General features: G+C 42.0%; 2 protein-coding genes across 3 annotated transcripts in view; both read left to right on the forward strand.

Moving 5' to 3' along the window:
- Nucleotides 1-16,818, forward strand: part of ZBTB43 (zinc finger and BTB domain containing 43) — a 29,246-nt gene extending 12,428 nt beyond the window's left edge. Inside the window, exons 1-2 of one of the 2 annotated variants that reach the window (XM_040324218.1) lie at nt 1,132-1,211; nt 13,816-16,818. In XM_040324218.1, the coding sequence (XP_040180152.1) occupies nt 13,832-15,226 (1,395 nt within the window). In that variant the 5' untranslated portion in view covers nt 1,132-1,211; nt 13,816-13,831 and the 3' untranslated portion in view covers nt 15,227-16,818. Of the gene's footprint in view, nt 1-1,131; nt 1,212-13,815 lie in introns of those variants that run through there. The other variant, XM_040324219.1, reaches the window with a different exon arrangement.
- Nucleotides 1,130-27,778, forward strand: part of ZBTB34 (zinc finger and BTB domain containing 34) — a 101,836-nt gene continuing 75,187 nt past the window's right edge. The window contains exon 1 of the mRNA XM_040324215.1: nt 1,130-1,211. The gene's annotated coding sequence lies outside the window, so the exon portion shown is untranslated. The remainder of the gene's footprint in view (nt 1,212-27,778) is intronic.

Raw genomic sequence — 27,778 nt, forward strand, 5'->3', positions numbered from 1 at the left:
TTTTTCTGACAGCTCTTTTAATAGTTTTTTGTTTTTTTTTGCTATGAAATTACTTAGAACTATATTTGCGCAGCGGTCTTTCAAATGCAATTTTTTTGGGAAAATGAATAAAAAACTAACCAGTAAAGTTAGCCCAATTTTTTTTTTGTATAAATGTAAAAGATTTTACGCCGTGAGAATCGTGATCTGTATTCTAAGCAAAAAAATTGTGATTCTCATTTTGGCCAGAATCGTGCAGCTCTAGCACCCACCCCTCTTTTATAAGTTTACTGCTTTTGACGAATTGAGCTGCTTAGTGCAGGCTGAGGGGATATAGCTAGTAGGACCGCCCCCCTGGGCGGGGCTGTTCAGCTTTGAAGTTGTTAACACTTTCAGCCTAGTCACTTCTAAAGGAAGTATAATACCCCACTTTGTCAAGATTAAGGCTGTGTCCGTCCATGAACTCGGAGAAAAATCCTATTTTTAATCCACGTATGGCCATTTCTGTTCATGAGAAGTCGATTGATAGACTTCTCAGGACCACCGCTGTGCCATTGTATTCTGACAGTAGAACTCCCCTGCCATCAGAATACACCGGTTAGTGCTACAGCCGATTGGCTGCATGCTTTCATCAAACAAACATTTTACCTGCAAGTTGGTTCATGAGAAGTCTATCAATCAACTTCTTATGTACGGGGATGACCATACATGGGTTTAAATTCATCTGGTTCCTGCTGAATTTTTTCATATTGAAAATTAAGAGTTTACTAAAGTTATGAAAATTCTCGTACGACAGAATAAAAAATTGAAAGTGATGTAATGTATTGTAGTGTATTTTCAAACGATAACTGTTACTATACTGATTAAATGAAAATTGTACAATCTGGTATCGTAGAAAGTAAAGTTTTCATGCTTTGTCCCATCGAATGAACTTTCACGGTTGGCTCTGGAATAGCTGTGTACTAACGATTAGATTATCATACTATCGATTTGAAAGCAGTATTTTTCATACCATTTTCTGATATTTTATGGGCCATAAAAGTACAAACCCTATCATACCAATCTACATAATAGGTGTTTAATTTTAAAGTGTCAGACACTTTTAGTTAAATCGCCATTTGTGTGTGTTGCAGCAGATATCGCTCCTGGCAGAGGACGACGCTGCTGCAAAATGTGAGTTCAACTGGACCCTGGGACCAGAGAGCGCCATCACCTTCATGCCTGTACAGTAGGTTTGTGAAACTTCACAGCTTCTCTAACTCTTGTACTAGTGATGTTTGTTCACATTAAAGTGGTAGTAAACTCTCAAATTTGTGTTTTTTTACCTACAGATGAGCTTATAATAAGGCTTACCTTTAGGTAAAATTAATATCTCCTAAACGTGCACCGTTTAGAAGATATTTTTGCGAGCAGCCGATGACATCACAGGCGCATGCGCTCTGAAGGAACGACATACCCATGCTGTTCCTTCAGAGCTGTGTGCCGTGGCCAAGTGACGTCATCATGACTCGGCCAATCAGATGCCCGAAGTCCCAGAACCTGGAAAGATAACCAGGTGAAGATGGAAGTCTCTGCAGCAGTAAAAGCACTGCTGGAGGTCTTCGTTTTCAGGTAAGGTTTTTTTTTCTTTACAGTTCACTACCACTTTAAATCTGTTTCAGAATTTTCTTTATCAGGGCCGGTTCACACTGGTGCAATGTCAGATATCAGATGTGATTCTCACCACACTGCAGTGAAAATCACATGCGATTTCTGTGCGATTTCAGCCATAAAGATCAAATGGCTGAATTTGCATCAAACTCGCACAGGAACCTTTTTTTTTGTCCGCAGCGGAATTTGGATCGCATGGGTGTCCACACCCATGCGATCTGATTCCTGTGCGAGTTTGCAGATTGCACTGCGATATGCAAACTGATTTGGGGGTGTCATTAACTTTTAGCTGACACTCCCAGCAGTTTGCATAGGGCAGTGTGAACTGCCGCTGGGAAACATGCAATGCGGGAACCCGCAGTGGATTTGCAGGGTTCCCACATCGCAGCAGTGTGAACCGGCCCTAGGATGGACTTTTTCCGAACATAAAAGAGACGTGCTTATTTGCTAAAAAAAATTACAGCTGATATTAGGGCCGAAGCAACTAATCGATTAATCGACAACGAATCAATTTTCATAATCGATTAATCGGCCAGTAACATAATGGGGTTAAAAAAACTAAAATTAGCCCTTTATAGTACAAAAAAGCAAATCGCTACTGTAAATATTACTTTCACTGTGCCACAGTAAAAAAAATGAACCCCTTACAGTAGCGATTATTTGCTCTTTTTGGACTTATTTTTGTTTTTTTAACCCCATTATGTTACTAAATATCTCAGGCCTGGGTTCACACCTCTGTTTTTTGGTGCTTTTTGCAGAAACACACTACAGTTCATTTACATGTTTTCCTATGGGACACGTTCACATCCATGATTTCTTTTCAGCTGCTGTGTATTTGGAAAGGGCAAGGACTTTTTAATGCAAAACGGTGCTATGTTGTTTTTTTTTGTTCAATATACTTCAATGGAGAAGCTGCAGAAAAGCATTAATGTGTTTTTGCGGCAATTTGTGTTTTGTAATCTGCCCAAAAAATTGCCCCAAAAAAATTTAAAAATGCAATTTTTTTTTTAAGGCTATTATCCGATTAATCGAAACAATAATCGGCCAACTAATCGATTATGAAAATAATCGTTAGTTGCAGCCCTAGTTGCTATATTCTTGTGTACTTGATCATTTGTGCACAAGTGTGTGAGTAATTAAAGCTGCAAACATCGAGTGCATAAATTAAGTGAATACATATAAAAGAAGAAAATTCTTGTCTTTGAATAATAACCAATATCTATAATATGATGGTCTATCTGTTTTCCGCAATCATCAAAAAAAAAAATATCAAGCAATCACAAACGATAAATCAGCAAATGTCCATATAATCGTAATAGTCCCATATACCTTGTGATGTATATCACTCCTAAGTAAGTGCTGCAAAGATGTGCAAGTAGAAACGCCTCCACCACAGTGAATCCCTTCTGAGCAAACCTCACCTCTCCATACTGACCTCCACAACAAAGGTCAATATGCGCTTCAACACCAGATGGACTCATTTTCTTCTTAATCAGCAAGGACTCTGACTATTGGAGAACCTCAGCAGCTCAGGTGGATGGATGATTCAGTGTTATTTACATGTTAACAAAACATATATATGTAGTTTTTGTTTTTAAACATACACACTGAATCATGCATTGATGAGAGATTGCTCATGAGGGATTCACTTGGGAGTGACACACATCACGAGTTATAAGGGACTATTACATTTAGGATTTTATTGTTTGGTTGATAGCTTTTTTATTTATTTTTTGTTGACCAGATTATAGATATTGGTTACATTCTTGGCTTCCCTTCGGGTCTAATTTCTCAAAGTGATTGAAATAACAGTTTCAGACAAATTGATAAACCTATTTATGCCCCTTTCACACATACGGCACCGTTTGTCTGTTTTTCATCCATCCGTTGAGGGATGAAAAAGACATCAATGCATCTCTATCCATTTACATTAGTTTACATCCACATCCATACATCCATCAGCCATTTTTTTTTTTAAAAACCAAAGTCAGCTTGCCAATCGGGGCAGAGAGGAGGCAGAGCTGGGTCAGGGCTCAATGTCTAAATGGACACAGGGAGCTGTGACTCGGCTCGTGTGCCCCCATAGTAAGCTGATTACTGTGGGAGCACTGAACAGCAGGGAGGGGCCAGGAGCACAGAAGAGGGACCCAAGAAGAGGAGGATCCAGGCTTCTCTGTGCAAATCCACTGAAACAGCGCAGGTAAGTACAACATATTTGTTATTTTTATAGGGGGAAAAAAACTTGTGTTTTTCTTTGTGCCAGTTTTTCACATGAACATGTATAGCGCGTCATTCTTTACTTTATAATTCTACACAGTTTAGTGATTTGTCCACTTTAAAGGGGCAGCTGTTGGTTTATATGTTCTTATCCCCAAAAGGTGCCATTTTTTTGTATGTATATATTTTGACATTTTTAATCACTTTAGCCACTTCCCGCTAGCCGGCTGTCATATGACGTCCTTGACTTTGAGCGGGGATATCTAAATGATGCCTTCAGCTTCAGGCATCATTTCGATATTCCCTTCACCATAAGAACGATCATAGCGGCTGTTCAGCTGCTTGATCATTCTTACGAATGGCGAGAGGGACCCCACACACCCACACATACTCCTGCCGCCATTGGTCGGAGAATGGATCCGCCGACCCCAGATGTTGACCATAAAGATTCCTGGTGGACCAAATGGTGCCCAGAGTCTTTATGATCGTTCGGAGGCCGGGCGCAATGTTATGACATCACGCCAGGCCTCTGCATTCAAACTAATGGCGCCGCCTCGGCTGGGAAGCTGAGATCGTTTTTTTTTTTTTTTTTTTTCATATTTACCCCATATCTCACCATAAAGAGGAACTGTCAAGTGGACATTCCCTTGGTCTCGGTGAATACTTGTTTGTAAAATTAGAGCAGGTCCTTAGAGGTCGTTGCTGGGGAGAGGATATGGCGGATCCTTTGAAAGATGTAGAAGTCTTTACTGGGCAGACTGTAGGTCGTCGATTAATTGTTGGACATTTTGAGGCTCTGTTGATGAAAAAGGTCCCCTATAGCAGGCGCATCCAAACTATGGCCCTCCAGTTGTTCAGGAACTACAATTCCCATAATGCCTAGTTATGTCTGTGAATGTCCGAGTTTTACAATGCCTCATGGGACGTGTAGTTTCGCAAAAGTTGGAGGGCCATAGTTTGCATATCCCTGCCCTATAGTATAGATTCCTGCAATGTTCCAATGCTGAATAGGTAGATCTGGGGAGAGTAGTTAGGGAGAAAAGTGGGAGAACCTGCAAGGCGTCATCATGTATCCCTTGAGAGGCTTGATGTAAGGCTTTCCAGGCTGAGGTTGAGGCATTAACAGTAGTCAAGAAGGAATGTGGTGCACAAGAGTTTATCCATATAGCTGCCAATAGCAGGAGATTGCTGTTGACACAATTTTAAGCCAAAGGGCAGTGGGGCGAGGATACCACCACTGTTTTGCTTGTTCTAGGAGAGCTGCCTTGTATTACCGCTTGATATTGGATGCTCCCAATCTAGAGAAAGCCACAGGTGTGCTTAATAGTGAAGCTTTTAATCAAGACCCATGGGCTGCCTAGATAAGAGTTAAGAGTGTTGAATTTTGGCGAGGTCAGCTGGTAGTAGTGGTAGCAGGAGAGACCTGAAAAAGTAAAGGATGTGTGGAAAGAAGGAACATCTTAGCCAAAGCTATACGTCTAGCCCAAGATATTTTATTAGACCTCATGGATGAGCTTATTATGGGTTGAAGTTTCTGGAGCAAAGAGTAGAGGTTTGTGCGGAGAAGCATAGAAGAGGGAGTTACCAGTTGAATGCCGAAGTATGTCATAATCGAGGTTGGAGCCCAGGAAAACAGTGAGATTTCCATTTTAACCACTTAAAGTCATTGTAAAGGCTTGTGTTTTTTTTTTTTTTTTTTTTTTTTTAATAACAAACATGTTATACTTGCCTCTTCTGTGCAGTTGGATTTGCACAGATCCTCCTCTTCTTTGGTCCCTCTTTGCTGCTCCTGGCCTCTTCTTCCTATCCAGTGCCCCCATAGTCAGCAGCTTCCTATGGGGGCACTGGAGCCGAGTCACAGCTCCGAGCTCCGTGTGTCCAATCAGACACAGAGCCCTGATCCAGCCCCGCCCCCTCTCTCCCCTGATTGGCTTACTGACTGTGTCACTGCTACTGTGTCTCAGCCAAGCAGGAGAAGTGTCCCGGACAGCTTAGACATTTGTGGACATGATTGGAGAGAGATGGGGCTCAGGTAAGTAATGAGGGGGGCTGCTGCACACAAAGTTTTTTTATCGTAATGCATAAAATGCAGTTAGAATCACTCCCTAGGACACACTTAACCCCTTGATCGCCCCCTAATGTTTAACCCCTTCTCTGCCAGTGCATTTTTATAGCACTGATCGCTGTATAAATGACAATGGTGTCAAAAGTGTCCGATGTGTCCGCCATAATGTCGCAGTCCTGATAAAAATTTCAGATCGCCGCCATTACTAGTAAAAAAAAAAAATTATAATAAAAATGCCATAAATCTATCCCCTATTTTGTAGACGCTATAACTTTTGCGCAAACCAATCAATATATGCTTTATTGCGTTTTTTTAACAAAAAGAATACATATTGGCCTAAACTGAGGAAAATGTATGTATATGTGGGAACAATTTTGTGTGGGTACAACGTCGCACGACCACGCAATTGTCAGCTAAAGCTACAAATTGCAAAAAATGCTCTGGTCAGGAAGGGGGTAAATTCTTTTGAGCCTGAAGTGGTTAAAAAAAATAAGAAAACAGTAATGTTAGCCCATTTTTTTTTATATTGTGAAAGATAATGTTACACAGAGTAAATTGATACCCAACATGTCATGCTTCAAAATTGCGCCCATTCGTGGAATGGCGACAAACTTTGACCCTTTATCTCCATAGGTGACGTTTAAAAAATTCTACAGGTTACCATTTTCGAGTTTGAGGAAGTCTTTTGCTAGAATTGTTGCTCTCGTTCCAACGGCAGCGGCGATATTTCACATGTGTGGTTTGAACACTGTTTACATATGCGAGCGTGACTTATGTATGCGTTCGCTTCTGTGCGTGAGCACGGAGGGACGGGGGCACTTTAATTTATTTTATTTTTTATATTAGCACTTTGGTTCACTTTTATTCCTATTACAAGGAATATAAACATTCCTTGTAAAAGGAAAAAAAGCATGACAGGACCTCTTTAATGTGAGATCTGGGGTCAAGAAGACCACAGACAGCTTCGGTAAGCGGCGAAGATGAACAGAACGTGGCACGTGGGGGTGGACACCTCTCCCGCTGCCGATAAGTGATCTCACGGGGAATCCACCACGGAGACCACTTTTAACCGAAAGCGGACCGCCGGACGTTTAACACTATACCAGGGTTATGGCAGCTATTTAACGGTGTTCAACATCAAAGTACCAACGTATAACGGCGGCAGGCAGTCCGGAAGTGGTTAATTGAAGGTGAGAGTGACATGCCAATCTTGGATTATTTAGTGTGGTTTAATTTGTACATAGAGATTGCATTAAAGTCAGCAAGTATCTGGCATAAACAGGGTAATGAATGAAGCAGATCAGTGAGTGTGATGATAATGTCATTCGCGTAGAGACCTATTTTATAGGGGTGTCCCCAACTAAAATCCCAGAGATGAGATCTTTAGACTGAATTGCTTGAGCTAGGTGTTCGATCTTCTTCTTTTTTTTTTTTTATAATTTTTATTAAGGTTTTCAGTGTTATACAAGAATAGCCCACGCAGGGGCCGGACAGTAGCCCACGCAGGGCCGAACAGTAGCCCACGCAGGGGCCAGTCACCCGTTGCGTGGGCTACAAGAGCAAATAATCGCTACTGCCCTACAGACCGCAATAGGGCACAACAGATAACACAAACAACTTACTAAGACTACAACCCCAATGTGGGGAGAGGTTCAATACAGGATGAACAGTGCTTAACAAAAAAGTCAACAGGATGATGTAAGCTGGGCAAAAATGGGTCAGAGTCTAAACAGATCTAAATTACATTGTGAATCTAAGAAGTGCTAACAACATCAGTTGCCGTGGCAGCATCGTCTAGCCAACAGGACCATACCTTCTCAAATTTTTGTGGGCAGCCTTTGCCCGAGTAAGTAGCTTTATAAAGGGGTTAACTGGCATTCACTAGGCCCTTCCAGTATTCGACATAGTGGGGAGACGATTTTTTCCAGTGCATTGTGATAGCCTTGCGAGCATAATACAGTAGCAGGGAGATGAGAATTTTTCTGGCTCTAATTGAGGGGTTCGATCTTTAAAGCAAAAATCAGGGGATAGAGGGGACAGCCCCGTCGAGTGCTGTTGGTGATCGACAAGGAATCGGAGAATGCCTGATGTCCATACTTTAGCGCTGGGGGAAGTATATAGACCCAGGATAGCCTGTATAAAATGTACCGTTTATGCCAAACTTCCTCAGGACAGCCTCTAGATATCCCCAACAGACCCTATAAAACGCCTTCTCTGCGTCAAGGGTGTAAGATCCACAAAGCGAGTTCCGTCTGAGGCCTGACGCTTGGGGATAATTCCTACCTGATCTTCGTGTATGAGGTGTGGCATGTGTTGGGCAAGGCAGGTAGATAGTAGTTTGGCATACAGTTGGAGGTCCATGTTAAGGAGGAAAATGGGTCGATAATTGGCTGGATCATGAGGGGATTTACAGAGTTTGTGAATAGTGGTTATGACGGCTTCTAGTGATTCAGATGGGATGTCTCCAGTAGCTAAGAATCTTTTGAGGGAGTTCCAAAGACTAGCTGCTCACAATAAGTTTTGGAGTAATTGTTACTAAAGCTGCTTGGGGCCTTGTGTAGAGGAAGGGCTTTCTTTTAGCGACCTGGACTGTGTTGACAAGGGTTGTGTGTGTGTGTGTCGTTACTTGTGTGGGGGTTAGAGAGGGGAGATTCCAGGGGGTGAGAAAGCCCTGAATCGATGCGTGGTTGGGTTTTTTGGTTCACTAGGGGAGAGGTTAAGGTTATACAATTTAGAATAGAAAGAACCAAAGCATTTGGCTATGTCTTTGGGGTTGAGGAGTCTTTGACCCTGGTAATCTAAGAGGTAAGGGAGTTTGGATTGGGCTGCTCTTCGTTTGTATTGCTGCACTAATAATTTCCCTGCTTTATTACCTTGGGAATACCAGGTGTCTTTTAGCTTTCTCAAGTAGAAGTCATAATTATTCTGTAGATAGCTCAGGGCAGACCTGAGCTTATGTAGTTCAGCGGCCTCTGGGGGATCTTGCTTGTTACGTGTTTCAAGGGCCCTTATATTTTCTAGAAATTAGTTGAGGGTCACGTTCCGTTTATTTCTCTCCTGAGCTCCCAGCTTCCATAGTGTGCCTCGCATGACAGACTTGTGGGCATACCACAGAGTAGTGGGGTAAGAAACAGATCCAGCGTTAACATCAAAGAAGTCCCTAATTGCAGAGCCGACTTTCTTCTTACTATCTTTGGCACTGAGTAGGGAAGAGTTCAATTGCCATAGTTTGTGATTTGCTGGAGGGAGATGAGACAAGAATGATAGATATTGGGGCATGGTCAGACCACAAAATTACTCCAATAGAGTAGTCAGATATGGACTGTAGTAAAACTTTGGAGGTCAGGAACAGGTCGATCCTGGAGTAGGTCCTCTGGGACTTTGAGTAGAAAGTAAAGTCTTTCTGCGTGCCATATTGACATCTCCAGGGGTCATAGAAATCTTCCAGAAGTATGAGAGAAGAAAGGGCAGTGGATCTTCTCCTCTTTGGAGTGGAAGAGTCTAGTGAGTGGTCTATTACTTCATTAAAGGAAAAGTCCAGCCTGAGCAATTTGTTTTGCACTCCTGTGACCCATTTTCAGCACAGAGCGGTCTGAAGTTCGCTCTCTTCTGACCTCGCACAGATCAATCCAGGCACTGTCATCCCGAGTCTGGATCTGCCAGGTGCATGGATTTATGGCCGTCTCAGCCAGCGAGACGGCCGCCCCTTCACAGCTCTGCACTCCAGTGAGCGTTGAGGAGCAGAGCAGGAGAGCTGCTGATTGACAGTCAGCAGCTCTCTGTTTGGAGAGCCGAGAGAAACAGGCCATCGGCAGTGTTCGATGGCTCGGTTCTTAGTGCAGAGACACCAGGGGACAGATGCTGCATCCACCTAGGTAAGTATAATGGGGGAAACAACACAAACCCATACTTCTCCTTTAAAATCATCGCAAATAATGAGTTGGTCTATGGCAAAGTGTTGAATTTTTTGCAGGATGGTTTTGTAGAAAGGTTTTTGATAGGTATTTGGGGCATAGACATTAACGATTGTCAAAGGTTTGTTATTGAAAGAGGCTGACAATCCTGTCTGCCTCTTTTAATAACAAACCTTTGACAGTAACCTGCCGGAAGAATCTTGTTTTATGTGTGAATACGGTTAAGGATACAGTAGAGCGGACTGCAATCATAACCCCTCTAACTTTATCAGTTTGAGAATGGAAGACATGGAAAAAGCTTGTGAGAGCACAGCGGTGGGTTGACTGAGGAAAAATGTGTTTCCTGGATACATAATATATCGGTGTGTTTGGGCAATAACAGGGCTTGTTTGAATTTGCTATTTAAGCCTATTTAATGTGATTTTGAGTGACATGAGTTCAGATATGGATGATATCAAAGTGGCACAGAGAAGTAGGAGGTCCGCTAAGGGTATAACATATGAATCTCAAGGACCAAAATGCAGTTATAACATTTATAGATATACAGAATAGATAAGGCGAATCACGTCTACAAGGTATCTTTGTAGAGGCTATGTAAGCTTAGTTAACAGTGCGGTTTCAAAACAACAGTATACTAGAGTAACCCGAGAAATGCTGTGTGCTTTGGACACAGTAGCAGTTGGATGGGCAGAGTCAACCAACTTGGAAGCAGCTCCTCCACAAGTTTATGCGTGTGGCATCCAGCTAGGAGTAGAAATGACCAGGGTAGATTATCCTTGGGTAGTAGCAGGCCTGTGGGCTAGGGCTTGGTGGTGGGTCAGGGATTATACCCCAGTTATGCAACTGTTTGATCCCATCTTTATGGGTTAAGATAGAGATTTGCTGACATTGGTAGGTGACCAACAACTTCCAGCTACCAGTATGAGAGCAATAACACAGAATTTAACACACCTGCTCACCATTCACACCTGAGACCTTGTAACAGCACCAATGTCTGCGGCGCAGGCGTGCTGAGCGTGTCATTTTGTGAATGGGGTCATGCCTTTAAAGGCGGCTCTCGCGCATGCGCGAGAGTGACGTCACGCGACTCCGGCCAGTCACAGAGCCGGAGTTCACGGACCCCAGAAGAAGAGGGGTGAAGATGGACGCTCGCTACTAGCGAGGAAGACCAGGACATTGAGGGCTTCTCCTGCAGGTAAGTGACACATAATGGGCTACTATGCGATGCATAGTAGCCCATTATGCTTTACCTTTGCAGGGAAACAAAGAGGAAGTAAACCCATCAGGTGATGTGAAGGGGAGCTAGAGGCTGCAGTGTGGAGGAGGAGAGCGGGTGATGTAAAAGGGGCCGAGGACCCGATTGTGGATAGGAGTCATGTGGAAAAGGGCTGGGGACTGCAATGTGAAGGAGGAGGGGGGGATATAAAGGGAGACCGAGGACAAGAATGTGAGGGGGGCGGCTGGGGACTACAATGTTATATGGGGGGGGTGCTATAAAGGGTGTGAGAACAGAAATTAAGTGGGGGGTGATATGAAGGTGGGCTGGGGACTGCAATGTGAAATAGGTTAATATAAAGGGGGCCAAGAAAAGGAATTTGAAGGGGGGTTGAGGACACTGATGTAAAGGGGGAGATCTTGATGTGAAGGGGGGCTCTGATATAAAGGAGGGGGTTGTGTTGTGCAGGGGAGACTGATAACACTTCTGTAATAATGGGATTGTGATGAAAACGATCTGAGGCTAGGTTCAAATCATTGCATGTAGGCAGCCCATTAATTTCATTTCAATGGGCTACCTTTTTTGCAGAAACAGAGAGAAAGGAGTCCCTGATCCTTTAAAGGGTCACTAAAGGAATTTTTTTTTTTAGCTAAATAGCTTCCTTTACCTTACTGCAGTCCTGGTTTCATGTCCTCATTGTTCGTTGTTGCTGTAATTCTGCTCTGTTCTGGACACTTCCTGGTTGTCTGTTTCCTGATGACCACAGTACTGGGAGCTTCAAGTTTCATTTTCCAAACCATCACTTCTCTATGGCTCTATACAGCACAGAGGCAGGATAACATGCAAAAACTAAACTGAAACTACAGGTACATTATATGATTGATTTTTATCTATTTTTAATCGTTTTTAAAAGGAATCAGTTAACTATTATGTCTCTATACCCTGTAAACAGTCATTCCTTTACAACTCCTTTAAATTGGGCCGTACTGAGCAGCATGGTACCGGTTTGGCGCACGCAAAAAACGTGCTGCGTCTGCCAAAGCACAGAGGTGCCATTAAGAATGTACTGTCTGGACCTCCGTGAATTTTAATTCAATTCCCCTGATCTATGCTATCCTGGACACAGAAATATATGCATATATCACCGATGGAACAACAATAGAAATTTGTTTATTTTTCAAAAGAAACTTTCAAGTGCAAATGTTAGAACTTATGCTATGCACTACTAGGGTCCTTGCTTCAAATGCTGACTATTGCAATATCTACATGGAATTTGCTTGCTCTCCCTGTTCTTGCGTGGGTTTTACCTGGGTACTACGGTTTCTTAACACACCCCAAAGACCTTCTGGTAGGTTAATTGGCTCCTGTCTAAATTGTTCCTGGTATGTGCGTGTATGTATGCATGGGAAATAGGGACCTTGTAATCTCCTCGAGGGAAGGACTGATGTGAATAAATAGAGTGCAAAGCGGTTCCTATCTGTTGATGCTATATACTGTATAGTAAATGCATGTAATAAAAATGAATTGTAAAATTTCTTGGGGCCCATTAACCTCACACACCAGGCATCACTGCGCCAAAGCATCTGTGCTTGGTGGTGTATTGGAGCAGTGGTTCCCAACCCTGTTCCCAAGTACCCCCAACAGGCCATGATTTGGGAATTTCTCTTAGATAAAATAGATGTCCAAAATACCAAGCCATTGACTGATTTAAAGCACCTGTGCAAGATAAAGGAAAACCTGCAAACATGGCCTGTTGGGGGTACTTAAGGACATGGTTGAGAACCACTGTATTGGAGCACACTGTAGAGGTGCTTTGGAACGCAGTCAGCAGTGAATCAACAAACACATCGCAGCACAGCCTAGCGATATGTCAATTGACAGTGCAGAGTAAGAGAGCTGCAAAAGACCCTCTGGTAGGGAAGAAGAAAAAAATGAAGGGCTTTGGACTTTGTAGGCACAGTAATAGACTAATTTTAGAAAAATATAAAGAATATATTAATATAAATACATAAATGAACCTCCCAAATTGGCGTTTTGTATATATTAATTATGTTTTAATTTCTAAATGTTCTCTTTTCCTTTGCTAAGCTAAATATACTATGCTTTTGAAGAAGCGTGTTCGCACGTGAAACATGTCAAGCTTTTCTCTCTCCGATCAAATGCAACTTGATTACCTATTGCTACAGGTTTTGATCCACATTTCAAGATACTGATGTTATTATGGAAAGAATTTAGTTATCTTCCCGAAGGTCCTGTTATCATTGTGGTTCCCCCACTAGCACATGCTATGATCTGATTGTATGTTTTGTATATTTTCTGCAATGTAAAGGCTTTTTAGAATTTTAACTTTATGTATTTATATTAATAAATTATTTATATTTTTCTAAAATTAGTCTATTACTGTGCCTACAAAGTCCAAAATCCTTCAATTTTTTCTTCTTCCATATCTCTCTGTGAGGACGTGGCACGTGCTTTATCTAGATGTATCCACAGTGCCACTCTCTGTTATGATACACTTATCCAATGACTTCAGACCCTCTGGTAGAGCAGAGAATGGACGTGGGGGGGACACAGAAATCCACACACCCAGAAAAGATGGATTGGAATGATCTGTACAGATCCCTCATGGTAACAAAAAAACTTTAGGAACAATTGACAGGCTAGGAGAAAGCAAAGTGAAGAACCATAAAATAGGGGAAAGAGATGTATTTATTTGCAGCTAATATGTCAGGCTGGGATATAATATGACAGCATTGTGGGTTTTCTTTTTTCAGGAACACATTTGATGAGATGGAACCTGGACTGAGCTCTTTTCGTGTGGAATTTCCAGACTTCTCAAGCACTATCCTGCAGAAGTTAAACCAGCAGCGCCAACTGGGTCAGCTATGCGACATCTCCATCGTGGTACAAGGCCACCTCTTCCGGGCACACAAAGCTGTCCTGGCTGCCAGCTCACCATACTTCTGTGATCAGGTTCTACTCAAAAATAGCCGCAGAGTCGTCCTTCCTGAAGTCATGAACCCAAGAGTGTTTGAAAACATTCTCTTGTCAACTTACACCGGAAGATTGGCTCTGCCAGCTAATGAGATTGTTAGTTACCTTACAGCAGCAAGCTTTCTTCAGATGTGGCACGTTGTTGACAAGTGTACGGAACTCCTAGAAAGCAATCCAACTCTCCTGTGTCAAAAATCCACCCTCAGCAATGACCGCCAATCTCCCAGCAGCAGCAACTATAATGGCATAAATGAAACTTTTGATTTGGGGACGAGTAGTCAAGCAGATTACAGAAAGGCTGTAGAGATACGAGATGTTGAGCATGAGGAAGAGAGCCCAAAAGATGATGAAATGTCCTCTCAGCTTACTGAACATGAATATCTGCCTAGCAACTCTTCCACAGAACATGATCAACTAAGTACAGAGATGACAAGTCAAGATGGAGAGGAAGGGGCCAGTGATAGCGCAGATTATCATTACTCCCGTCCATTGTATATAAAGCCCAGTATCATGTCCCACAAAAGATGGATCCAAGTGAAGCCGGAAAGGTTTGAGCAGGATTGTGAAGGTGTTGTAGTTCACCCACCTTTTGAAGACCATGTCTCAGAATCCCTAAACCCAGGGCCAGCAGAGCATCCAATTCAGTCTTCGGCGGTTATAGACAGTTTTGATTTCTGCAACAAGAAATCAATAGAGCCAGAAGTACACAGCGACAACAGTCATTATGACGAGCATGTTGACTTCTATGGCGCTTCAATGGAAGAGTTTTCAGGAGAGCAGGAAGAACATCTCGAAGGCCACAGAGCAGATAATGCCTCTGCTGGGTTTGGGGAAGGTATGGACGTTCCTGCCGGTATTAAAGAAGAAAGCTCATCCTCAGGTTTTACTGCTGTGGTGTATAAACTCTACCCATGCCAGTGTGGGAAAAGCTTTACGCATAAGAGCCAGAGGGACAGACACATGAGTATGCATCTGGGTTTACGACCTTATGGGTGTGGGGTCTGTGGAAAAAAGTTTAAAATGAAGCATCATCTGGTTGGTCACATGAAAATCCACACAGGAATTAAGCCTTATGAGTGTAATATTTGTGGCAAGCGGTTTATGTGGAGAGACAGTTTCCACCGGCATGTCACTTCATGTTCCAAGTCCTACCATGCCTCAAAAGGCGAGCCTGCCCCGGCTGACAACTAAATAAGTCTGCTTTATATCCAATAACACAGGGTGATGCCTGTCAGTATTGCTGGTCCTTTGAAACACTATGGTAATATTATTAAGCAATAAGCCCGATTATAGTGTGCAGGCCATGGCATCTATTTTGACTTTGGTGCTTGCTATTGCAAAAATGGGGAAATAGTACATGCAATATTTTGACGAAATGATTTTCAGGCAGGAGTTTAGGAATATTTATATGAGCTAAAGTGGGTTTCCTACTTTCATCAATAACATGGGGGAATCTTTCCAAGTGTTAAAATAGAGGATCGGCTGAAGACGCTCTGCCTGGATGGTTTTTGTCTCTTACAAGTTAGTTCTGCGGTGGTTGGAAAGCAACACTGCAGTTATATCCTCCCCCTTTTTTAACATGGATGTTGCTTTGTGACAGTGGAAAAAGCCTATTGTTTAGAGTCATCTCCGACCAATTGGCCTCAGTGTTGCTAGTGAAAAGGCCCTATAATTCAATATAAAAATATTGTAAAAACAAAGTTTTGGTAAAAATGACTGACTGTCTCATGTAGCTGGTAAATGCTAACGTGTACTTTGGGCCTTTGTCTTTCGAATTACTAAATTCCAAAGGATGTAAGCAGTTTTCATTTACTTGCTCTGCAACTCTTGCATGCTTTGGTTTTGCAACAGCAATTGATCAGGTGATCAATGTCCGATACCAGCGATCACTTTCTACGAATACTTGTGATGGGCATCCAGCACCCTCTGAGCGTGTATATTTTGAACATGCACACTTGATGTCATGCTCCCCAGGAGTTTGCAACCTACATGTGTGCTTTATAGATAGGTAAAGGGTCTTGGATCTACACTTGCAATAAATGGCCCAAAAATAGAGTGTAGATCTATACCACCAGGTCAACAAGAAATTAAATCAATTTTTTTTTTTTATTTGAATTTTAGATTGGCCTATGACAAGAGTTGTTTTTTTTTTTTTTGTCTCCTAATTCACAAACTCTAATTTACGAATGTAACGTTTGTTTTTGTAAGATATTTTAAGGAGAAGTCCAGCCTGAGCTCGTACCGATGCTGCATCTACCTAGGTAAGTATAAAACGGTAATAACCACGAAACCCATACTTCTCTTTTAAGTTGTCCAAAGAATTAAAGGGACAGTAAACTGAATATTTGAGTTGCTAGAAAGTCATTGGATTTGTTTTAATAAAATTAGGAGATGTTTGTTTTATTTGGCCACTAGGAGGCAGTTATTGCCAAAGGAACCCATGCTAGGTGTTATTTATTATACTGGAACTTTATTAGGAGGGTAAAGAGAAATAATTCTGAACAGAATGATATATTGTTCCTCTCTGCTGCAATAGCAAGCACCAAATTGGCCTTATCACTGGTAGTTAGCCTGGCTGGGTTCAGAAAAACTCGATTGTGATTTTTTAAACAGAGTTCACAAGACATTTGTGTTTTCCAAACTTACTATAGAAAGCAAATCCAAAGGGCCTGTTATATTGGCCTGCTGGGTGATTAAAGTGTATGTAAAGGCAAAGCACTATTAGGTTTTGGATGGCATGTTAAAGTGTTAAACCCTCATAAAATTTTAGAGTTGTCACCAGACCGATGTGAAGGTAAATCTGTCAAATGTTCCAGGGAGGACTGTCTAAGATGGGAGTTCCCCTCACTTTGGGGATATTTCCTCCTATTGTTACATCTCAGGAACAGGAACTAAAGAGAAATCTCCCCAGTGGGAAACACAAAAAAAAAATATTGTTAGAAAAAGGATTAAAACTCTTATTTTATTTTGCCTTTTACGTGTACGCCAAGTGCTTTTATGCTACATTCACTGACCAGATTTTACAACCCAGCTCCTGCCAAAACCTTTGTTGGATGCAAGGGTAGAATTTTTGTCAGGTTTTTATTGCAGCGGTTGTTCCTGTTTGGGGAGATTTCCATTTAATTCCTGTCTTGGTTACAACCTGTGTGACAAATCTTCCCAGTGGGGACACAGAGGGCAGTACAAACCAGCCAGAGGTTCTAATCTATCCTCTACAGCATCTAAAAACTGAGGAAAACATTGCCTACAATCAATGTTTGGCTTGATTTGCTGTGACCAGGCTTATACTAACAGTCAGGGCCAATTTGAAGAAGCTAGGTGCTAAAAACATTTTACTCCAAACTGGTGATCACTGTCATTTAACAGCGAATACCTGACAAAGCTGTGTGCAAAACAGTGCATTGTGATACGAAATTAAATCTCCCATGTTCACAGCTTTAGAAGAGAACAAAATTGATGGCATTTTGACCAAAAGAACTTTAGTTTTAAAGGCTCCAATTACCTGGGTCATGAAGGGGTGATATATATATATAATTTTTTTTTTTTAACTCTTTATTTAAATTTCACTAGTTGCACTTTTTTATGTACCTGGGCACTGCATATTGTGCTCCTGGAAAAAAACATTTTGCAATATTCAGCAGGCATATCTGTAGAAAAAAAGGATCCAGCCTGGTAATTCTGTACTAGTCATCAGATCCTTGACTTAACGGTGTCTTTACAGCAAAAAAGGCTCCAAAGGCTGCCATTAGCGATGAGCTCGGCAGTGTTCGAACAGGAGTCCAAACCCGCCGCTATCCTCTCTGGAAGCTGTCAAAGCTGACAGCCATACATAGGCGGCAGAGACATTCTCCATCTCGCTGCCACAATTATGCAAGGAGCCTGTATACGTTTAGGGCAGAAAATGCATCCGCTGCTTATGATTGGCTATCAGCTTTGGCATCTTCCCGACGCTATACGATTTAGACTCTTGTCCGAATCTTCTTAAGCTCATAACTGGCCGCCATCCCACCTGGCACTTTTCTAAACGTAACTTTTGTATCTTGGTATGAAGCTGTCTTAAGTATTTGAGTGTTTAAAATTAAGCACTACGATTGCACTTTTTAATTATGTTGTTTCAGAAAGGTCCTTCATTGTGGTTTTTGGTAATAGTGTTACAAGTTTAAAAGCACTTTTTTTTTTTTTTTTTGCCAAAATCCAACTATGGTATATATAATTTTTTCATTTTTTTTTTTGTAATAGAGATGCATTTGGTGTGACAGTGGCTAATCATGTCTCAAAGTGTTTTTTACACAACAAATTACCTAATTGTTAAATTATTTAGCAAAATTGGTATTGTACAGTGGTCTCTTTCGTGGTCCGTATGATCTTGAGCTTGTAAAAATGGTTCCTAGGTGACCTTTCCTAGTCTCCTCTTTTCTTGGGGATTTATTTGTTTTCTATTCGGAAAATAAGCTGACATCAACAACACTTGAATATTTTCTATTGTCGCGAAGGTTGTTTAAAGGCTTTATTCCAGTGATGTGACACTTCTTTGGCAGTCTCCTCCCTTTTCTTCTGTTGCTACTATCAATCTAGATTATGTGAATTTTAAAGGGCCCATGCACACTGATAAAAGTGTTTTCAGCATTTTGCTTGAAGAAGCAGCTAATGTTATCCTATGTGTCCATGCATATTGGAATGTTTAGAGACATATTTTATACCTAGAGAAAGAAAAAAAAACTTCTGTTCTGAGTTTCCGAGAGCAGTTTCCTGGCAGAAAAAACACGCTCAAAATTAGTTTTCTGTCAAGAGCAGGGGCGTTGTTTGTAAGCCAGTGTGCATGGACCCTAATAGAGAGTCTATCTATACTCTGACAACAAGCATTCGAAAAGGCAGGACCACTTTCAAAAGAACTGCCCGACATGGGATCTCTTAATGGGGCTGTAAAGATCAGTGCATTTTTCCACACATTCTTTCCTCAGTCACTGTCCACCCTAAGGAAAAAAAAGTTTGGAATGGATGTCCTAAAGTTTATTTCCAGTTTTACAGCCAAATTGTGATGAAACCTACATTATGTTTGTTACATATCCCCTATTCACATCGCCTAATACAAAAAAAACGGCTTTTTAGATGCTCCATTCTGAACCCTCCAGCAAGGAAACCAATTCTAGGCAGTTCCTTGTTTATGAGGGGGTTGAGCAGCCGTATTTGCCACAATTTACTTTTTTTTGTACTGTGCACGCAGGTCTTCATTTCCATTGTAACTAGATTTGAAGATTCTGTCCCAACAAAGTTTTAACCCCTTGGTGCCAGCTGCCGCTGACCCTTTAAGGGGTTTGCTATGACGGGAGGTGGGGCAGGGCTTATGGCCATGTGACCACCGTGATTGGTTGTCACGGAGGTCACAAGATTGGAAAACTTTCGCAGCCGGTCACTTTGTCGGGAGCGCACTCTCGGCACAGCACTGTCGGCTCTAATGCACGCAAATATGCAGACGCTTGGTGCTAAGCCGCGCGCCAAATTTCACTCTCCAAGTCATCATTGACTATTTTTAGTTTTAATCAACTAGCATTAGTAAATACATTTGAAAATTATTATTTTTTTTATTCGTTTTAAACTTTTTTTTTTTTTTTTTTTTTACTTTTATTCAGTTACTTCCTGGTTTCCATGCGTAGGAAAATTGTCCTACATCCCCGGAGTCGTCAGGAGGGGTGTTCTTTGCTAAGCACACCCTCCTGCTTGCATTCCTGACCAAAAGTGATTGTAAAGTCTTGTTTCTTTTTTTTCTTTAAAAATAACAAACATATTACACTTACCTGTTCTGTGCAGTGATTTTGCACAGGACAGCCCAGATACTCCCCTTCTCGTGTCACTCTTCAGCTTTCCTGGCCCCTCCCTCCTGTTGAGTGCACCCACAACAAGTAGCTTGCTTTGGGGGCACCCGGGCAGAGTCGCAGCTCCCTGTCTCCATTCAGACATGAAGCCCCGGTTTGGCCCTGCCCCCTCTCGCTCCTGATTGGCTAACTGACTTTGAGAGCAGCGGGAGCCGCTGTTGTGTCTCAGCCAATCGGGAGGGAGAGTCGTAGGCGGCCAAGGCAGTCATGGACATCGCTTGATAGAGATCGGACTCTGGTAAATATTAGGGGGTGCTGGGGAAGCCGCTGCGCACAGAAGGTGTTTTAATTTCAATGCATTAAAATTAAAAACATTCTGACTTTACACCCACTTTAAAGTGTTACTAAACCCAGGACCCTGCATTCAAGATATCTGGTCTTCCACAGTACACAGAACATGGAAATGCTATTATTTTAGTAAATTTAAACTGCTAATTACCCTTTCTCATCAGCAGTTAGAGCAGTCGTGTGACTGCTAGCACTGTCCAGCCAAGCACTGGTTAAAGCTTGTAGGATGTGTTTTCTGACTGAGACTGCAAGACCCCTGGCTCTCTGTCTGGACAATTCTGATTGACCCTGTGCTGATCATACACTCTCTACCAAGAAAATAAAAAACCTCTCTAGCAATATACACCAAACTGAGCATGTGTGGCCTGGCTCCAAAGGCTCTCTGTTATCAGGGGACAGTGGAAGGAGGCGAGGATCAAACAGCCTTTTTACACAGTGCGGAGGATTAACCCATTCCACAGTGAGTATAATAAGCATGTTTTACTGCATATACACACTGATTTTACGGTTGTGGGTTTAGTAATAATTTAAGGACAGATAGATTTCAGGAAGTAAATTCTACATGAATCATCTGCCCCTACTCAAGATGGCCACAGACAGACAAAAATGCTAGAGGGTGTTATTCAAAGTGATTTATAATCAAAATAAAACCTCAACATGTAAATGGATGGGTAAGTTTGCTTTGAAATTTAAAAATGTAATAGCTCTATTGGTTTGTGGTGGGTGCGGTTTAGATGCAGTGTAGTTTCACTTTAATGTGGTTGTAAAGCTTAAGCATGTTTTACCTTAAAGCATTCCTTGCATTAAGGTAAAAAATGTTTTACTTACCTGAGCCCTCATTCTATCCAGCGCCGTGCACGTCTGCAGCTCTTCTCTCCCATCAATTCTGGGTCTCGCTGGCTTTTCTGTGGCACCGGGAGCCATTGGCTGTCTGTCAAAGCCATTGAAGAGGGGGCGGGGCTAAGTCCTGCTGTCTGTGTCAATGGATGGAGTAGCGGGGCTCGGGTGCGGGCATGCACGAGTGCCCCCATGAGAAGCGGCTTCCCGTGGGGGCACTGGACAGAGGGGTGGGGCCAAGAGCGTCAGCAGGGGATTTGAAAAGAGAAGGTTTGCGACCGCTCTGTGCAATTCCATTGCACAGAGCAGGTAATTTATAGACATGTTTGTTATTTGGAAAAAAAAAAAAAAGTTCCTTTTACAATCACTTTAATGAGGACAAACTCTAATGCTGTTTAAAAAAACTTGCAGTCAGCCATGACACCATCTCTTGTAAAATGTCTCAAAGGTAAAAAATATTTAAAACATTTTTTTTTGCTGTGCAGTGTGAATGGGAATGCATAATAAACATATAATGGAGATTCCTCAAATATAAAAAAAATCAGGTATGGGTGTTGACCTTTTGAATTACCCTCTCGTTTCTCATCTGTTCAAGAAATCCGGCCACAAGGACTCAGCACCTGAGTTCCCAACTCCTCTTGCTTGATGTTGCTAATACTGTACTAACCTGTACAGCAGTTTAGCTGTCCTCATGTGACTGCTAGGGAACAGATTAAAAAATAAGTGTTTATGGTGCTTACAAGAAGGTACAATTTAAAGCATACTTGGCATATAGCCTTTTTTTCATTTAAGCTTTGCCCAACAGTCTTTCTGACCTCTTTTGATCCTTTCACTCTGTCACCAAAAGATAGATTTTCTTGCCTTCCAGTTTAGGATCTGCCCAGCCACCATCCCCCTGTTTAATAATGTTAGTGCCTTGGTGGCCAGTAAATGCTCTGTTAATGTAAGGGAAGATAGTGGTCGGGCAAGGTTTAGCTCTAAACAGTGCCAACATCTGGCATTGAACCCATAGTCGCAGTGTAAAACCATGATCAGCAGAGTGCTCAAAATAGAATAGGGGAGGGCATTCAAGTCACAGCCCTTTATGAGTGAGACTCATAATGGCGCCTGCCTCTGACAGATTTCGTCCTTTAAGGGGGCTTAGTCATAGATTGGGGAGGGCAGGAAAGTGACAGCTTATACAGTTCAATACAGAGGTGTTCAATTTCAGTTATTAACGGATATACAAAACCAAGGGTACTAGATAATAGAAAAAAATTTGAGTATTGTTGAATGGACATCATAAGGAAGCTGATTTGGGGCCACTTTGTCATGAGCAACATCCTTCAGGTGTAGCCAGTATTATTCCTTCCCTGTTGAAGGCGCATTGCTTCAATTCCATGGGAAAGGCTGCCATTGAATATGTTTAGAAACAGTGGAATCCTCTAAATATTGGCGATTATCTTTGCTCAGTGCACAGCAGCCCTCAGGGAAGTGTTTGCATTGCTTCATGCTGTGTTCTACTTCAAGCATTGCTTTCAAAATGAGACCAACACCTGCACTACAGGTCTACTCGCAGTCATTGTTCCCCTTGATGAGCCTTGCTCCACTTGTAAAGCATTTCAAAGGTAGATAGAACACTGGCCAAAGGTGCATATCGGTTTCAATGCCTGTGAGAAATATGCTTTGGGCTTAATACCTTACCATTGCAGAGTAAAAAAGGTTAACCATAATGGCAGCCCAGCAGTATATTCTCACTTTGTCCCCATCAGTAAAATAAAAAAAAATTAACTAAACTGGGAATTTAAACTGGCTATACATGGGTAGAATTTAATTTGAAATGATTTGTTTTAAGAACTTTCATTTGATTTTAAAATCAATATTGGGGTGAAATCCAATGTTCATTTCTGATCGCAGTGATGGAAGAATTAAGTTACAGGATGTAAAATTTGTCCCAAATGAACACATTTTTAGCAGTGTACAGGCAGTCCCTGAGATTCAAACATCCAACTTACATGTGACTCGTACTTACAAACGAAGGGAGACAACATAAAGTCAGAGGAAATCTACCGCTAGGAAGGGAGTCATTCCTGTAAGGGCCCTTTCACACGGAGGCGGATCAGTAATGATCCGCCTCCGTGTGTCCGCAAAAGCTCAGCGGGGATCCTCCGTAAAATCCCCGCTGAGCTGGCAGCTGACAGGGCGGTCCCCGCACACTGTGCAGGGACCGCCCTGTCTTTCCTCCACTCTCCCCTGTGGGGGATCGGATGAACACGGACCGTATGTCCGTGTTCATCCGATCCGGCAGACGGAAGAAAAATAGGATTTTCTTCCGTCCGCAAATGCGGATCATTGCGGAGGCGGACAATTGCGGGTGTCAGCGGATGGTCATCCGCTGACACCCGTAATCACAGGGACCCATGTATGTCCCGTTTTCATCCGCAACGGACGGATGAAAATGCGGGCATACGGTCCTTACGTGTGAAAGGGCCCTAAGAGTTATAATGGGGAAAAGGTCTCTACAGAAGCTTTATTGCCAATCCTTGTTTCCAAACCAACCCAAATTTTTCCCCAAAAATTGTCCTAAGAACAGAAAGTGAGCTGAAATCTTGTGAACATGCACAGACTGCAAAACAAACGTTACAGGCATGTTAACCCTTCCCTATGCTAGCCACAAAAAATGTACAAATAATTTTTTGGCTGGATTTAAACAGCTTATCTATTTCAACTTGGGAACAAACCTACAGAACCTATCTTGCTTGTAACCCGGGGACTTCCTGTATGTGGCTTTCGTGCATTAAAGCCTATTCGTTCCAAAATGGAAAGTTAAAAGTGAATTAAATTTTGAAGTACTTTCAATTGACATTCATCATGCTGTTGAATGTACTGAGAATTATCAGACAAATGTTTGTGACAATTTACTAGTGTATGGCCAGTTTTACTCTCCTCCTTTTGACATGACAGTGCTGGTGCTTGGCAATCGGATCACTGTCACATGAGGGCAGGGGAGCATGTTTAGCCCCATGTCTGTTCCAAGTCATAATCTGGACTTTACACAGGGCTTCCTCTCTCTTGCTTCTGGCTGCAACAAATTAAAGAGAAAGTAATTTAGGTACAGCTGCAAGTATGGCCAGCAATAAAGTGAACCTGTTGATTTTCTCAACTCAAGCAGGGCACAGGTTCACTTTAAAAAACATGACATTTTCTGGTGGTACAATATAGAAAAACCGTTAAAGTGTCTGGTATATACTGCTAGTAGCAGGTATTATGTGCTTTATAATTTGAATCCAATGAGCTTTGGGAGTCTCCAAACTAATGTAACATTAACTTGTTCTCCACAGACATCCCCTTGTGTGGTTGCTGGTGAGCTGAATTACACATTGTTCTTCTTTTATTGCCATTGGGGAGATGTCCTCACCAGAATTCTCACTTCTGCCAAACTACTAAAGTATTATAAAGCCAATTATCTGAGGCATATAAGAAGCCAGCAAGTGATTCACCTAAAGCTGACATTTTATTTTTTGAATAGATCATTTGACCATTTACAGTAGCTTACATAAGGACTACAGAATTGGCTGATGGAGGAGTGGAGGAAAAGCAAGATGTATAGATATTTCTTTATTTCCACATTTGCAGTAAGATTTGAGAAACCCTTACTCTTATACAGTATGTTCCCATTAACACGGCATACCCCAAAAATGTTTTTTTAACAATATTTCTATTATTTTTACGTGCGTGTTTGAAGCAGGCCTTGGGCAGACTGCAAGTTGCTCTGAATAATTTGAAATGAGAGGTAACTCATTCTGTCCCTAGTGACAAGGGGATATGCTGAGTTTCCCATCATTAAAGCGGAGGTTCACCCTCAGAGAGCACTTTTTCCCCTTAGATGGATGCTCGTTTTGTCTAGGGGAATCGGCTAATTGTTTTAAAATATGATCCGTACTTACCGTTTACGAGATGCATCCTCTCCGTCGCTTCCGGGTATGTGCTGCGGGAATGGGCGTTCCTTCTTGATTGACAGTCTTCCGAGAGGCTTCCGACGGTCGCATCCATCGCGTCACGATTTTCCGAAAGAAGCCGAACGTCGGTGCGCAGGCGCAGTATAGAGCCGCACCGACGTTCGGCCTCTTTCGGCTACGAGTGACGCGATGGATGCGACCGTCGGAAGCCTCTCGGAAGACTGTCAATCAAGAAGGAACGCCCGCTCCCGAAGACCCATACCCGGAAGCGACGGAAGAAGATGCATCTCGAAAACGGGTAAGTACGGATCATATTTTAATACAAATAGCCGATTCCCCTAGACCGAACGAGCAGGAATCTAAGGGGAAAAGGGGAAAAATGTAATAAATGGGTGAACTCCCGCTTTAACATACAGTGCACAAAGCCCAGGTTCTAGACCTTTAAATCTTTGTAAGAATAGTGTTCCATTTTAGTTTACAACTGATGATATCTGTTGGCACAGTATAAACAGAGTTAATTATGGTAAACATTAAAGCCTAGTACACACGTTAAGAATATTGGGCGAATGATCATCCATTTTTTTTATAAAAATGTTTTTGTAAATTTCACGCTAGTCCCTTTTTGGATATTTTCGTGTGAACTGTCGTGATCGGCTCTCGAAAGCGGTGTACTAATAAGACTATCGTACGACCACTCCGAAATCGATATTTTATATCTGATTTTCTCATTGTGTGTACTAGGCTTAACTGTAGCCAAAATCACAAACAGAAAATTCAGCGCACATGGTACAAAACTTTCCATTGTTTTGATGGAAATCTTTCTCTGTCCTGCCCAACCCCACCGACATAATCTCCTGGTGCAGCGGGGCTTGAAGTGATTGTAGGGCTTCATATTTATTAATTTTTTTAAAAACGTGTTATACTTTCCTCCACTTTGCAGTTTGTTTTGCACAGAGTGGCCCCCGATCCTTGACTTCTGGGGTCCAATGGTAGCTCCACCCTGCATCGTATAACCCTCTAGGAGAAGAGCTCCCCCGGGGGGTTACCTTGCGAACGTGCTCCAGAGTCCAGCATTTGCGTCCATAGACGCAGAATGTCGACTCTGTCCTGCCCACCGGCGCCTGCTTCATTGGATTTGATTGACAGCAGCAGGAGCCAATGGCTACACTGCTATCAATCTATTTAATCAAGAGTCGAGACAACGGGCAGAGGGGAAGAGCACATCTCCAGCATGGGAAATACAGGGCTCAGGTGAGTAAAACAGGGGGGCTGGGGGGCCGGTCAGTGACAGAACTTTTTTCACTTTAATGCATGGGATGCATTAAAGGGGTTGTAAAGGTTTGTTTTTATTTTCTAAATAATCCTTTTAAGCTAGTGAGTTGTTGGTTCACTTACCTTTTCCTTCAATTTCCCTTCTAAAAAATGTTTTTCGTGGTTTTCTTTGTCTGAATTTCTCACTTCCTCCTCAGTAAGCTGTTCTGGTTGATTAACCCCCAGCCAGAACGGCTCGGATGATGGGGAACAGGAAGTGAAATATTTAGACAAAGAAAAAAACATTTAGAAGGGAAATCGAAGGAAAAGGTAAGTGAACCAACAATGCACTAGCTTAAAGGAACCTATTTAGAAAATAAAAAAACAAACCTTTACAACCCCTTTAAAGTGGAAAAAACACAAGGGTTTACAACCCCTTTAATACAACTAAGGGCCTGTCTCAGGCCCTCATCAAGAGAATCTGACTGTGCCTGCCCTTTCCAACCAATCCCATTCATAGAAGTCGAGACGACAACATCTATGAATGGAACATGATGTAAGAATGTGGGATAGCAGATAATTCATAGCTCTGTCCCTCCATTCATAGATCCTGTTTCTTCTGTAGAAGCTGTAGTCTGACTTTCATGAAGCCAAATCTTTTCGTAACATGTCCCCCCCCGATCCCATGTTGAGATAGCGAGCTGGGAATCTTCACATTATTCATGTACGTAGTCATGTGAAAACTACAAGTACTAAAAGCCTCTGCGGCCGTCAATGAACTACCAGGGCGCTGTTAAGTGCTGTGGTAGTTCATTGATACTCCCTGTCATTGTGCAATGATGGGCAGACAGCTTACACTGACAGTCTGTAGTGTCTGAGTCCTGCATGGCATTAGCGATCTGCCGATCATAGGTGCAATGCTTTCCAGGCTCCTGCAAAAAAAATTGTACATGCACATTTTTTTTTACCTGCAAAGTAAACTTCTCCTTTATGGATTTTACGTGGCTCTTGTGGCATTGGATTGTGAAACGTTTTCATTAGGTGGGCTGTGTTAATAAGAATTCACCTTCTGTCATAGATCAGGCTTTGAAATATCAACTGCCTGTGCCACCAGTAAGCTTTCATTTTTCCATCTCCAGCAGTCTAATGGAATCAGATTGGTCATTATGGGGCAACACCCTTACTACTTTTGGACACTCCTGATTGAGGCCTTTTCCTGCAAACAACTTTGTGTGTAGAATAGACTGGCTGTAGCCTAATCAAAGCACTTTGTCATATTTTTTACCTGTTCAGCATACATATTGGTACTGCAGTCTTGTTACTGATGGCTTATTATTAATACTCTTCTATAAGCTTATTTGTTTACTTATTTAATTAGGATTTTTTTTCACCCCTGTTGTACGACAAAGGCACACAATACATCTGTAATACGTTTACAGAGCATTACATAGTTTACAAATAAAAAGTCTGAAATCAGAATGATCTGCGTTTCCAGTAGAAATTTTTTTGATTTTTCTTTTTCGTTTTGCATTTATCCTTAAGGTAGTTGGATGACT

Source organism: Rana temporaria, chromosome 9, assembly GCF_905171775.1.
Source record: "Rana temporaria chromosome 9, aRanTem1.1, whole genome shotgun sequence".
Classification (NCBI taxonomy): domain Eukaryota; kingdom Metazoa; phylum Chordata; class Amphibia; order Anura; family Ranidae; genus Rana; species Rana temporaria.